The sequence below is a fragment of the Aotus nancymaae genome, unplaced genomic scaffold (assembly GCF_030222135.1).
Source record: "Aotus nancymaae isolate 86718 unplaced genomic scaffold, 86718_ANA_hifiasm-v0.15.2.pri h1tg000006l, whole genome shotgun sequence".
Lineage (NCBI taxonomy): Eukaryota > Metazoa > Chordata > Mammalia > Primates > Aotidae > Aotus > Aotus nancymaae.
In genome coordinates, this window is record NW_026988417.1 from 5,663,575 (window position 1) to 5,678,076 (window position 14,502).

The window sequence follows — 14,502 nt, forward strand, 5'->3', positions numbered from 1 at the left end:
CTGTTAGGCTTCACTGCTCAAATTCCTCAGACTGCATTCACAATATAAGTTAAATTTCTATACATTAAAAGACAGAAAAAATAAGGAGACTTCTGGTTCCAAAATGGTAGCATAGAAGCAACCTGGCTTCACTCCCATCCACAAAAAACCAGAAACAAATATACAACACTGAGATTATCACCAGCAATATTTCAGAATGCAAATATGATGATGAGACAGTTCCCAGAGCCACAAAGAAGTAAAAAGACTCAGAGCAGATGGTAAGAAATTGGACTTCCACATCCTTGATGCCTCTTCTCCCCATCCTGCCTGGCATCGAGCCTGCAGAAAACCTACCACCAACACACTGTTTCTGCCCTGGAAAAAGTAGGATTGAGGTAGACAACCAGCTTCCCCATCACCTTGGGTTCTCTGGCAGGAGATGGCTTCTGTCGTAATCCACAGAAAACATCTCAAGTGCTGAAGGGAGAAATATCCCCGAGGACATCAGAGACAAAGAAGGGAGCAAAGACCACCAAGCCCAGCCCTGAAAACTCTGCTCTGTAATCTGGCCAAAGGAGGCTCCAAATCAGAGTGTCTGTTCAGCAGCATCATGCTGTTGGAGATTATTCCACAGGTTCCCTGGGCAGGAACCCCTAGCTACTACCCCCACACTGCCCAGATATCCCCTTTGAGACTTCCCCCATTTAGGAAGGGCAGCACTCCAGTCCTCCTACAGCCAAGGAGAACCTGGGCTTAAGGCACCATTTAGAGTCAAAAAGGAAGCAGTGGCCTAGCAGTAAAGAATCTTTAACCAAAACAAGTCAGACAGAGAGGACTAGAATAAATAACAAATCCTTTAATGCAAAGACACAGACATACATCCACAAGAAACAATAGCAAACAGGGAACTATGATCTCCCAAAATGGACAAAGTAAGGAACCAGTAACTGACTCTAATGAGATGGCGATATGTGAGCTCCCTGATCAAGAATTAAAAACTGCATCTTTAGAAAAACTTCAAGGTAACACAGAAAAGCAATTCAGAAATTTATCAGAGTCGTTTAACAAAGAAATGTCACTCATAAGTGGGAGCTGAACAATGAGAACACATGGACACAGGGAGGGGAGCATCACACACTGGGGTCTGTTGGGGGTGGGAGTTTAGGGGAGGGATAGCATTAGGACAAATACCTAATGTAGATGATGGGTTGATGGGTGCAGCAAACCATCATAACATATGTATACCTATGTAAAAAACCTGCACGTTCTGTACATGTATCCCAGACTTAAAGTATATTTAAAAAAAAAACGAGAGAGAGAGAGAGAAATCTTGAAACTGAGAAAAACACCCGTGGAACTGAAAATTTCACTAGAGGCTCTCAACAGCAGACTGGATCAAACCGAGGAAAGAATCAGTGAACTTAAAGACAGGCTATTGAAAATAGAGGAGAAAAAAGAAAGAATTAGAAGGAACAAAGATCACCTGCAAAATATAGAAAATTACCTCAAAACAGCAAATGTAAGAATTATTGGTGTTCAGGAGAAAGCAGAAGAAGAGCAAGAAGTAGGAATCTTATTCAAAGAAATAACAACAGAAAACTTTCCAAAACTTGAAAAAGATATAAATATCCAGGTACAGGAAGGTCAGAGAACACCAAACAGATTTGACCCAAATAAGACTACCCTCAAGGCATATAATAATCAAACTCTCAAAGGTCAAGGACAAAGAGATGATTTAAAAAGCAGCAAGAGAAAAAAGCAAATAACACATACAGGAGCTTCAATTTATCCAGCAACAGACTTCTCAAAGGAAACCATATGGACCAGGAGGGAGTAGAAAGACATTTCCAAAGTGTTGAAAGAAAAAAAACTGTCATCCAAGAATACTGTAGTCAGCAAAGTTATCTTCAAATATAAAAGACAGATATAGTCTTTTCTAGACAAACAAAGGCTGAGAGAATTTACCACCACTAGACCTGTCTTAGAAGAAAGGCTAAAGGGAGTTCTTCAATCTGAAAGAAAAAAAAAAAAAAACACTAACATGCAAAAAATAAATAAAAAATAAAAAACACCTGAAAATTTAGAATCCATTGGTAAAGTTAGGGACATGGACAAACCCAGAATACTCCAACACCGTAATTGTGATACACAATCCGCTCATAACTCTAGTATGAGCCCAGAAGATAAATCTATCAAAAATAGTAGTAGCCACAATAACTTGCTAAGAAATAGGTAATATAGAAATAGTAAATTGAAACAACTAAAAGTAAAAATGTGGGGGAGATCAGGATAAAGGGTATAATTTGGGCTTTTCTGTTTCTATTCTTTTCTTTGTGATCTAAATTATCATCTCTTCAAAATAACATGCTATATCTATGTTTTTGTAAGCCTCATGATAACCATAATGCAAAAAAACTATAATAGATTTAATGAAAACAAATATTAATGAATTTAAACATACTCCTAGAGAAAATCACTTAACCACAAAGAAAAATAGTAAGAAAAGAAGAGGGGATATACAAAAGAAACAGAAAACAAGCCACAAAATGGCAGTAGTAAGTCCTTACTTAGGAATAATAGTACTGAATGTAAATGACCTCAATTTTCTAATGAAAAGGCATAGAGTGGCTGAATGGATAAAGAAACAAATCTCAACTCTATCATGCCTACAAGAAACCCACTTCACCTGTAATGACACACAGACTGAAAGTGACGGGCTGGAAAAAGTTATTCTATGCAACTTGAAACTGAAAAAGAGCAGGAGTTGCTATATTTATATCCAATAAAATAGGCTGCAAATCAAAAGCTGTGAAAAAGAGGAAGCAGGTCACTATATAATGATAAAGGGGTCAATGCAGCATGAGGATATAACAATCCTAAATACCTATACACTCAACATGAATCTCCCAAGTATATAAAGCAAACAGTAATAAATCTAAAGAAAGAGACAGACGGCAATACAATAACAGTAGGTGACTTTAACACTCCTCTCTCAGTTAAAAACAGTTATGGACAGATCATCCAGACAGAAAATCAACAAAGGAACATCAGACTTAAACTGCACATTAGACCTAATAGGCCTAACTGGCATTAACAGAACGTTTCACCCAAATGCTATAGAATTTATCAGCACATGGAACATTCTCCAGAATAGACCATAGCTTAGGCCAAAAAACAGGTCTGAACAAATTTTTAAAAGTAAAAATCGTATTGAGTATCTTCTATGACCACAAAGAAATAAAACTAGAAATTAATTACGAAAAGAACCTCAGAAACACAAAAAATACATGGAAATTAAGCCACATGCTCCTGAATGGCCAATGGGTCAATGAAGAAGTTGAGAAAGGAATTATAAAATTTCTTGAAACAAACAAAAATGGAAACATAACATACCAAAATCTATGGGATACAGCAAAGGAAGTACTAAGAGGAAAGTTTACAGCAATAAATACCTATTTTAAAAAATAGAAAAATTTAAATAAACAGCCTAGTGATATGCCTCAAGGAACTAGAAGAGAACAAACCAAATCCAAAATTAATAGAAAGAAATAACTATCACAGCAGAAATAAATGAAATTGAGACAAAAAAAACTATACAGAAAATCAACAAAATGAAAAGTTGGTCTTTTGAAAAGATAAACAAAATCAACAAACTAGACTAACAAAAAAAGAGAGAAAACTCAAAATAAATAAAATCGGAAATGAAAAAGAGCCATAACAACTGAGACCACAGAAACACAAAGAATTACTAGGACTAGTATGAACAACTATATGTCAACAAGTTGAAAAACCTAGAAGAAATGGATAAATTCCTGGACATATACAACCCACCAAGATTGAACCATGAGAAAACAAAAAACCTCAATAAATCAACAATTAGTAACAAGAGCAAAGCTGTCATGAAATCTCCCATCAAAAAACAGCCTAGGGCCCAGTGGTTTAACCACTGAATTCTACCAAACATTTAAAGAAGAACCGATACCAATCCTACTCAAACTGCTCAAAAATAATTGAAGAGGAGGGAATAATTTCAAATTCATTCTATGAGGCCAGCATTGCACAGATACCAAAGCCAGACAAGGACATAACACAAAAGAAAACTACAGGTCAATATCACTGATGAATAATGATGCAAAAGTCTTCAACAAAATGCTAGCAAACTGAATCCAACAGCACATCACACAGATAACACACCATGATCAAGTGGATTTTATACCAAGGATCGATGATGGTTTAACATATGCAAATCAATTAATGTGATCCATAACATACAAACTAGGCATAGAAGAAATATACTTCAAAGTAATAAAGGTTGTATACAGCAAATCCACAGCTAGCACTATACTGGATGGGAAAAAGTTGGAAGTATTTCCTCTAAGAACTGGAACAAGACAAAGAGGCTCACTTTCACCACTCCTATTCAACATAGTACTGGAAGTTCTAGCCAGAGCAATCAGACAAGAGAAAGAAATGAAAGGCATCCAAATTGGAAAAGAAGAAGTAAAATTATCCCTGTTTACTGATGACATGATCTTATAGCTGGAAAAATTAAAGACTCCATGAATAAAAAACAGATTTGATAAATGAATTTAGTAAAGTTGCAGGATACAAAATCAATGCACACAAATCAGCAGTGTTTCTTTACACCAATAATGATCTAGCTAAGAATGAAATCAAGAAGGCAATCCCATTTAAAATAGCTACCAGAAAAATACCTACAAATAAATTTAACCAAAGAAGTGAAAGATCTCTACAAGGACACCCTTTAGAAATTATAGATGACACAAATGAAAAAAAACATTTCATGCTCATGGACTAGAATAATTAATATTGTTAAAATGACCATACTTTACAAAGCAATCTACAGGTTACTGCAATTCCTACCAAAATACCAACATCATTTTTCACAGAATTTGAAAAAATAACCCTAAATTCAAATGGAACCCAAAAAGAGCCCACACAGCAAAAGAAATCCTAAGCAAAAAGAATAAAGCTGGAGGCATCACGTTACCCAACTTCAAATTACATTACAAGGCTATAGTAACCAAAACAGCATGGTACTGGTATAAAAATAGGCATATAAACCAATGGAACAGAATGGAGAACCAGAAATAAAGCCACATATTTAAAGCCAACTCATCTTTGCCAAAGCTGACAAAAATATACATTAGGAAAAACACACACTCTTCAATAAATGATGCTGGGAAAATTGGATTGCAGAAGAATGAAAATAGACCCCTATCTCTCACCATATACAAAACAAATCAACTCAAGATGGATTAAAGACTTCAATGTAAGGCCCAAAACTATAAAAATGCTAGAAGAAAACCTGTAAAGCTCTTCTGGATATTTGTCTAGGCAAAGAATTTAATGACTCAGACCACAAGAGCACAGGCAAGTAAAACAAAAACAGGCAAACAGGCCTTAATTAAAGTAAGTAGCTTCTGCACAGCAAAAGAAAGAGCCAACAGAGTGAACAGATAACCTACAGAATGGGAGAAAATATTTGCAAACTATTCATCCAACAGGGGATTCATAACCAGACATTATAAGAAACTCAAACAACTCAACAACAATAAAAACAAATAATCATATTTAAAAGTGAGCAAAGGACACAAATGGACATTTTTAAAAAAAAGACAAACACACGGTCGACAGGCAGATGAAGAACTGCTCAACATCACCAATCATCAGAGAAATGCAAATTAAATCCACAATAAGATATCATCTTACGCCAGTCAGAATGGCTGTTAATAAAAGACAAAAAATGACAGATGTTGGTGAGGATGTGGAACAGTGCAACTCCTGAATACTGTTGGTGAGAATATAAGTTAGTACAGCCTCAATGGAAAACAGTTTGGAGATTGCTCAAATAACCAAAAATAGAATGACCATGCAATCCAGCAATCCCACTACCAGGTATCTACCCAGAAGAAGAGAGAAAGGAAATCAGGATTTCAAAAAGACACCTGCACTCATTATGTTTATTGCAGCACTATTCACAACAGAAAAGATGTGGAATCAACCCAAGGGTGTATCAGTGGATGACTGGATAAAGAAATCGTGGCATATACACACGACCGAAGACTACTGAGCCATGAACGTGAATGAGATCATGTCTTCTGCAGCAACATGAATAGAACTGGAGTTTGTTATCTTAAGTGAAACAAGGCAGACACAGACAAACACCACATGCTGTCACTCACAAATGGGTGCTAAAATATATACACATGGAGGCAGAGAGAACGACAATGGAGACATTGGAAAGTGAGGGGGTCTGAGGGGGGTGGAGTATCCAAATTACTTGATGTGTACAGTGTACAGTATTCGGGTGATGGATACTCTAAAAGCCCTGACTTCACCGCTTTACAATCTTACAATCTATCTGTGTAAAATACTGAACTTGTACCTCGTAAATTTATATAAATAAAAATAATAAAAATTAAAGATTATGGAATTAAATGAGATTGAGAAATGCTGTATAACCTTCTCTTGGAGAAGTATAACGTGTATTAGTGTATCAGAGACCCTGATAAATCCTACCGTAAAGAAATCTGAAACTTTCTTCCCTAAAGTATATTAATCAAATATGACCACACAGTATGTATTTTCTGGAAACAACTATTACTTGCAATACCTTAAATTACCATTCAGGAAGCATTCCCTTCCCTCCACCCCACCAGTCTCCTCCCCCTGCCCCACTGATGTTGGACCTGACCATGGCTGTGCCAAGTGGAACCCTAGCAAATGTGATGTGAACGGAAGTCTTAAAATGTGCTTTTGTGGCTGAGCTTGGCTCCTGAACTCTGGAGTTCTGCATGAGAAGAACATGTCCTGGAGGACTCTGTCCTGTTCCTGTCAGCTTGGGTCCCAGTACAAACAGCTATGAAGCAGCCCCAAGCCCACCAGCCAGCAGCCTGAACACCCAGCCAAGCCCTGGCCAAAGTAACCAAACCACAGTCGACACAGGGTGTGAGAATAAACGCTGAGTGCGCCACTCAGTTTGGGGGTGGCTTGTTACGCACCATTACTGCCATAACAGCTGACTCATACACCATTCATCAGAACTGCTATTTATCAATTGCACTTTGAGACATATGCGGCATGGTAAAACATTCTTAGGAGGAAACCTTCTTAGAAGGTGTCAGGAAAGAATGAATAGCACCTGGCAGGAGTTCAAGACACATTTGGAGGACACATCTAAAATCAGGGGGCCTGGAAATGACATGGGGTTTTTAGAGTGGAGAGGTAGGGGTCAAGAGAAAGTTAAGCAACCCAATGTAAGAAGACAGGCATGAGATATGAGCAGGTGAGTCACAGAGGAGGAGACCCAAAAAGTCAATAAACATAGAAAAATATGTTCCATCTCACCAGGTATCAGGACGGTGCAAAATAAAGCAAGACTGAGCAGTAATCTCACACCCACTTGAGTGCAAACACGGAAAGTCTGATGACTCCAAGGTGTGGAGCAGTGAGTCACCCCACAGATAAGTTGGCGACAGGTAGAGAAAAGGCAGTTGTGCATGCACCTTCCACACTATCCAAGCGTCTGATCAAAGACATGTTCGCTGCAGCCCTGACTGGAATGGCAAAATCTCAGGATAGAAATCCTAGTGCTCGCATGGCGGGGGAATACATCAATCAAGTAGGTTACGTGTGCTACATGGACAAATTACTTAAATAAAGTCAGGCGCGTAAAGCAAACTTCAAAAGGCAAAGTAATGTCATTCTTTGCAAAACAAGCTCAGCAGAACATATTGATTGCAGGTAGACGTATATATATATATACACACACATAAATCAAGATAAATTATGATTTTTATTTTGTGTTTTATGTTTTTAATATAAAAAGGGGACCCACACCAATTTCAAGATGGAGGTTACTTCCAGATGGGTGGTGAGGGTGGGTGTGAGAGGATGGAGGAGAGAGTTGGACTTTATCAAAATCTATCATAGTGTATGTCTTTGAGAGAGAGAGATTCCAAACATATATGGAAAAAAATTGACATTGATGATAGCTAGATTATAGGCACTGAGCTGGACTGGGCTCTGGTGTGGCAAAAACTGAGGCCCTAAATTTCAGTGGCACCTACATTATTCCTGTTCAGCATCCACTGGCCCACACTAATCATACAAGCCCAAACTAACCACAGGGAGGCCGGGAAGTAGGAAATGCTGGGTTATGAAGTGAGCACTCACTTGGCTCTATTTCACAGGTACCTGGGCATGTATCCTACCATGGTCTGTACTTTTCAGGATACATTCAAGATTTCTTAATTAAAGTGAAGATAAAGAAGAAGAATCACTTCCTATCCCTAACAAAAAGGAGAGGATTCAAGCAAGTCATTCTAGAGAAAGCCTGAGACCAGCTCCACCCCCCATTCTCCTGAAACTGGATGAAGGTCCTGCCTGAGGTCAGATGCACCCAGGAAGTGATAAGGTTGGCCCAGCATTAGTGTGGTCCTGGTTCAGGGATGGCACGGGCAGAGTCCCCTGGTCTATAGGATTGTCCCTCTGCTTCAAACCCGTTCTGCCCAACAGCTGTGCTCAGTGTGAGGCAAGGGCAGTCCCTGAGGCCGCATCACAGCAGGAGGCAGGGCATAGGAAGCAGCCCCAGGTCAGCTTCCTCTCCAGCTCAGAATGCTTGCAGAACCCTCTTGCTCCTCCTCACAGCATCAGAGCCAACTCTGATTTCCTGGCTTCCCCAGAGTCCCCTAAGATGACTCCATAAATGTAAAGGGTCTTCTAGGTCTCAGCAGTGTTTCCCAAAAACCACACCACCATCCATCCTTTCTTCCATCTGTCCATCCATCTGTCCATCCAATAGTCAGTCCATCCATCCATTTACCATCCATCTGTCCATCCATCCATTTATTGATCAATCAATCCTTTCATCCATCTGTCCATCTATCAGTCCCTCCATACATCCACTCATCTATCCATCCATTCATCTACCCATCCATTCATCCATCTGTCTATCCATCCATTCATCTACCCACCTATCCATCCATTCATGCATCCATCAATCCATTCTTCTATCTGTCCATCCCTCCATCCATCCATCAATCCATCTATCAGTCCATTCATCCATCCATTCATCCATTTATCTATCCACATATCAATCCATTCATCCATCTGTCCATCCATCCATCCATTTATCTATCTATCCATTAATCTATCCATCTATTCTTCCATCCATCCATCCACCCATCCATCTATTCGTCCATTCATCCATCTGTCCATCCATCCATTCATCCATCCATCCATCCACCCATCCATCTATTCGTCCATTCATCCATCTGTCCATCCATCCATTCATCCATCCATCCATCCACCCATTCATTGTCCATCCGTCAATCCATTCATCCAATGCCCAACATATATCTCCTGTGCCAGATCTGAGTTTGGTTTTAGAGATCTGGTGATCAATAAGATAAACCCAGCAGGTCTCCACCCTCACATCTTCAACCAGCCTGTTCTAGTGGTGGTGGTAGCGGGGCAAACCATAAACAGGAACTCCCACACTTCAATGAGAGAGGTTATAAAGAATGCCTGGGAGCCTCTTTGCACTGAGTAGTGAGGGAAGCTTCTTTGAAGAAGAGGTTTATGGGGAGACTGAATGTGGGGCAGGATCCAATACCTGGGGTCAGTGCCACGTGCACTCCAGGCAGCGGCCATGGCACGCGCAAGTCTTTACAGGGACTGAGCTCGGTGTGGTCCAGGGTCAGCCAAGAGGCTACTGTCGCTGGACACTGAACAGTAAAAGGAAGAGTGGGAGAAGCTGAGACTGGGGATGGGGTAGGAGCTGGAGTTGGGGTCTTTGCAGGGGCTGTGGCTTGGATATTATTCCAAGTACCCTGGAAGGATTTTAAACCTCAGTCCTAACCAACCCAACCTCTGGCTACTTGAAGTGTGGTCCCCAGACAAGCAGCCTGGGCAGCACCTGGGAGCTTGTTGGAAATGCAAGGTCTTGGGCCCCACCCTCCAGGCCAGTGGAATCTGACCATGTGCTCCTTGCAGGAAGATCCCAGGAGACTCGAGAGCCTCTGGAGTCTGAGAAGCACTGCACTAGATCAGCCATTCCCGTACTGCTCTCCCAGGGACAGCCTCTGGGAGGACCTGCACTCCACCCGCACCTTCCCTGGCTGGCCCAAGCTGCAGCACTTTTTAAGGGCTTTTCTAAGTGACTTCTTTATGCCTCTGCTAAGACCCCGCAGTCTACATGTCGGGCTTTGCTCAACCCTCTGTGGCTTCTGTGGCTTGCGTGGGCAAGGCCACGTGGAGGAGCATGCCCCGCACACTTGAAACCCTGACGCCAACCAGGGAAGCATGTTGCTCCCCTCCTCACCCCCAGCCTCTTGCACCAATTCAAGGGGGCCTGATACTGAGCAGAAGACCCCCATCACCACCACAAGAAGAAAGGGGCAGATCAATGGATCACCATCGAAGCCAGGAGGGAGGAGCTGCCGACGCGGGGCCCGTTAAATGCAGGACAATTAAAAACACATTCGGCTTAGATTTCAGAAAGCCACTTCCAGAATGAAAATACCATACCTGTCATTAAAAATGTATTTACTGCAATTACACAGAAGGATTCTTAGGAGGCTCTGTGTGCATTCATTAACTGTGTCTTTAATAGCCCCATTTAATATGTGCTCTCCAGAGGCAGGCACCACCAGCCTTCCATCCACAGGGGGCCTCTTACACGGACGGGGCGGGGCGGGGGTGGTGGCGGGAGGAGGCGGCATCTTGAAGAAAGACTGAGGGCAAGCTCTTCACTCTCAACACCAACTTCCTGCCTGAGTCCCAAAACAGAGGGTGAGGACGGGAGCAGGTAATGTGCAAAGGAGAAAATGTGAGTGGTAATTAACACGAAAAACTGCTCCTCCTCACCGGGAAACAAAAATAAACGCAAATTCAAACAACAATGAGGTTCCCTTCCTGCCCTCAGCTCCTCCTGTCAAGCAAGCAGTTAGAAAAGTCGTGGGCAGGACGCAGGGCACTGGCCGGGTGGGAACGCACATTCATCTTGAGGAAGGATTGAGGGCCACAGCACGCCAGCTGTAAATCCACTCACACTCCCTGGCTCGGCCACGTAACTGATTCATCCCGGGGAACAAAAGGGAAAGGAAAACTACCTGCTTAAATTTTTTATGGCAGCATCAGTAAGGGACAGCTAAGTATTAGAGCGAACCAACTCCAGGGGCTCATACCAGCCATAAAAGAAATAATGCCCCAGACCCTGTCACGCCGTGGAAAACTGGAAACGTATTTTATAATGATAAAAAGAATACAAAACTACATTCTGTGTCTCTATAAAGATGTTAGCATCAAAAAAGATACTAGAAACAAGGCAAGTAATTGCTCCAATGGGTAGGGATGGGGGTGAACTTTCGTGACACGACTAATGTTTCTGCGTGCATTTTTAATAAAGAGGAAGAGATGTCTGGGCACAGAGACGGTGATGGGAAGGGAACACGGAAAATTAAAATGTGTTGATTTGCTTTGGAGAAAAACTAGATTTAGATCATTTGCTGTTCTAGGAACATTTCACGTGTTTCCTCATTCAGTTCTCATGACTTCCCTCAGTGGCATTTTATCCCCATTTTACAGATATGGAGACCGAGGCTCCCTGGAGGAGAAGGAATCCCCCATCACCCCGCCCTCGGAGCAGCTGAGAGTGGGTGGTTTGGCCTCTCAGCTGCCACTTGCTTCTGAAGAATCCTGTCTGGAGCCTGTAAGTGAGGGGTCTTGGGCCCCATGCCACAGGGTCAGCCACATACAGACCCACCCCACGCCCACCGCACCAGGACTCCAGCAAAAGTGAACTAAGCCAGCAGCTCCGTCGTCTAACTGCAGATCACACTGGGAAAGATCGCTCCCCGTTCAGATGACGCTTCAGACAGTCTAATTGCCTCCACGTCCAGCCACACTGAGAGGCTGCAGTGAGCGGAGGGAAGCAGGCGCTCTGGAAACTTCTGCGGGCAGCCCCAGGCAGATAGATCCCTTCATGCCAAGGAGGGCTGCACCCAGCACCTGATGGACATGCCAAGTTGAGGCAAATCAGGTAACTGAGGGCCTTTGCTGGGAGGAAAGAAGACTTGACCAACTCCATCCACTCTGTCACCGAGGAACCCGTCCTGACACCCTCTGCCCAGCAGTGAGGGTGCTCTCCCTAGGCCTGCCCTGTCCAGGGGTGTTGGCCCGAAACCAGTCTTGGAACTTAAATTCTCAAAGAGCGGAGCTCACACTGTTTTCAGCTCCTGTCTGGAAGCAGGGGACAGTGCCTCGCCCAGCACTGGAGGAATGAGACATTTTTAAAGCAACCCACCAGCACATAAGGCAACGGGGGGCCGTGGCATGGAACACCTGTCCTCTACGCAGGAATGTGACCCATTGCTCACCCCACATTTTCTGGTGGTGACGATGGAATTAGAGGAGACTGGTGGGTCTGGGAGGTGGATCCGCACTGAGAGGAGCTTCTAGGAAAAGCATTTCTGCTTGGGAGCGGGTGAGGACCCTTCAGGGGAGTGTGAGTGTCTTAACCCCTGAGCTTGGCCTCCTCAGCAGCACAGATGACCAGGCCACAGGGTTCCAGGCGATGCCATTCTACAGCAAAGAAAGAACCCAACTCGAGACACCATTTCAACAACTTCCCAGAGCGTTGCAGAAACCCCTCAGTAAGACGCAACAGAAAGAATCATCGAACCCCTTAGCTAAAAGCAAAGCCAAAAACGGAAAAGAAATCAGCTCCAGAACCCGGACGGCAGGTACAGCATCTTTCTATGGATTTCAAATGGAAAAATGAATTAATTATTACTTGAGAAACATATGTTGGAAACCAAGATGGTCTCACACCCAGAGAACGTGGAGGTGGTAATCGGGGCATGGAAGAAAGAGAATCTTCTGCGGGAGAAAAGCTCTGAAACCCCAGCCCAGACGCTGGGCACCATCTGCCCGCTCCCTGGGTGAGCAGATGTAAATACTGAAGAAGATGATGGCCACAATGGGTTCTCAAAACCTCCTTCTTTCTCATCTCATTTAAAACATCAAAGGGGCAATCTCATGTTCCTGGGCTGAATTCACATTTCACACATAAAGAGGTATCACCCCATCGCCAGTGGCTTATTTATTTACCAAGCTCTTCGGCTAAGCCTGGAAGAAAGAAAAGCGTCCAAACAATGTGGATAATCAGAGCCTTTGGTGGACTCCAGGAGCTGCCTGTGAAGTTCTGAGCACAAGCAAAGCGAAATTGTGCACTGACCTGAATCCACAACGCAAACCCTCCTCCTCCGGGGAGGAAGAAAAGGAAGCGGGGAGAAAAACAGAAAGAAAAGAGAAGAAAGCCAAGATGCTTTCTGAACAGTTGCCTGTTCTGCAGTGCAGTTCGTACCCACTGCCCAAACTGTTAAGCTGCTTTCAACTTTTCCGTTATGCGTTTTCTAGCCAAAGAAAAGTTGTGAGGCCACCGACTCACAGGGGCTGTGACAGCGAGGCGTCTGGATCTAGGTCCTCAGCTGAGAGTCTGGGAAGATGGCGCGCAGGTGCATAGGAGAAAGGTCTGCCATCGGGCTGACTTACCGCCACAGTGAGCTTTCCAGAACCTTCCCCATGTCTGCGTGGTAGTACTTCGTCAGGATCAAGATCACCTGTGGTGTTAACAGAAAGTAAAAGGCAGAAATCAGTGGGTTCCAAGGTTCTCAAAGAGAGACGCAATGACGCCACTCCCTGCCAGGATTCGGGGTCTCTAAACAGCTGCCCAGGGGCCTCTCTCAGTCAGCATCCCTGGGAGGCTCCAGGCCAGCCGGCACGAGAGCTTTTAGAAGTGGGCTTGCTTCTGCTCTGAGAACTTGTTTGTGTTCTGCAGAATGACTTCAGGAACATCTGAATCCAGTGAAATTCAAACAGCAGCTGCCATTCGTTGGAAATAACTCAAACCCACCACTGGATGATCCTGAACTGTGGCAAAGGGAGTGGCGGGGCAGTGGTCCCTATGACCAGGCTGCTGACCCCACCCTGGTGTGGACGGAGGCATGAGGACGGAGTGCACTTGGCAAGGCTTCTGGGGATGGGCTCTGTCTCCACCAGTGCATTAGAGGATCCCCCAAGCCTGCTGGAAACAGCTACAGCGGCTGCCACCCAAGACCAGAGCAGGTCCCTACGGTCTGTCTGTCATTACTTGTCCTGGAATGGCGGCTGCGAGGCACAGCCAAGACGCTGGGGGCCCAGGAGGTGTCGGTGGCACACACCCATTTTCGTTGTCGTTGGAACCATTCATTCATTCATTCATTCATTCATCACATACAGGGCCCTATCTAACAACGCTGTTTGCATTTCAGGCCTGTGCAGAAAACGCAACTGTTTATAAAATGAAAATCAATGTGTTTAGGACAACCTAATTATTTTTTGAAACAAATGTGTAAATAAAAAAAGGCTGCGGGGTGAGGAATAAGGATGCACCAGGCCTGATGGGAAAAGGAGATTTTCCCAATTACTTCACCAGCCGCTGCGTTTCCATGT

General features: G+C 43.3%; 1 protein-coding gene across 2 annotated transcripts in view; it reads right to left on the minus strand.

Moving 5' to 3' along the window:
• The window catches only part of SORCS2 (sortilin related VPS10 domain containing receptor 2), a 571,039-nt gene that overhangs the window by 352,967 nt on the left and 203,570 nt on the right, over window positions 1-14,502 (minus strand). For both annotated transcript variants that reach the window (XM_064365545.1, XM_064365541.1), the window contains exon 2: window positions 13,564-13,631. In XM_064365545.1, coding sequence (XP_064221615.1) covers window positions 13,564-13,631 — 68 coding nt within the window. The remainder of the gene's footprint in view (window positions 1-13,563; window positions 13,632-14,502) is intronic.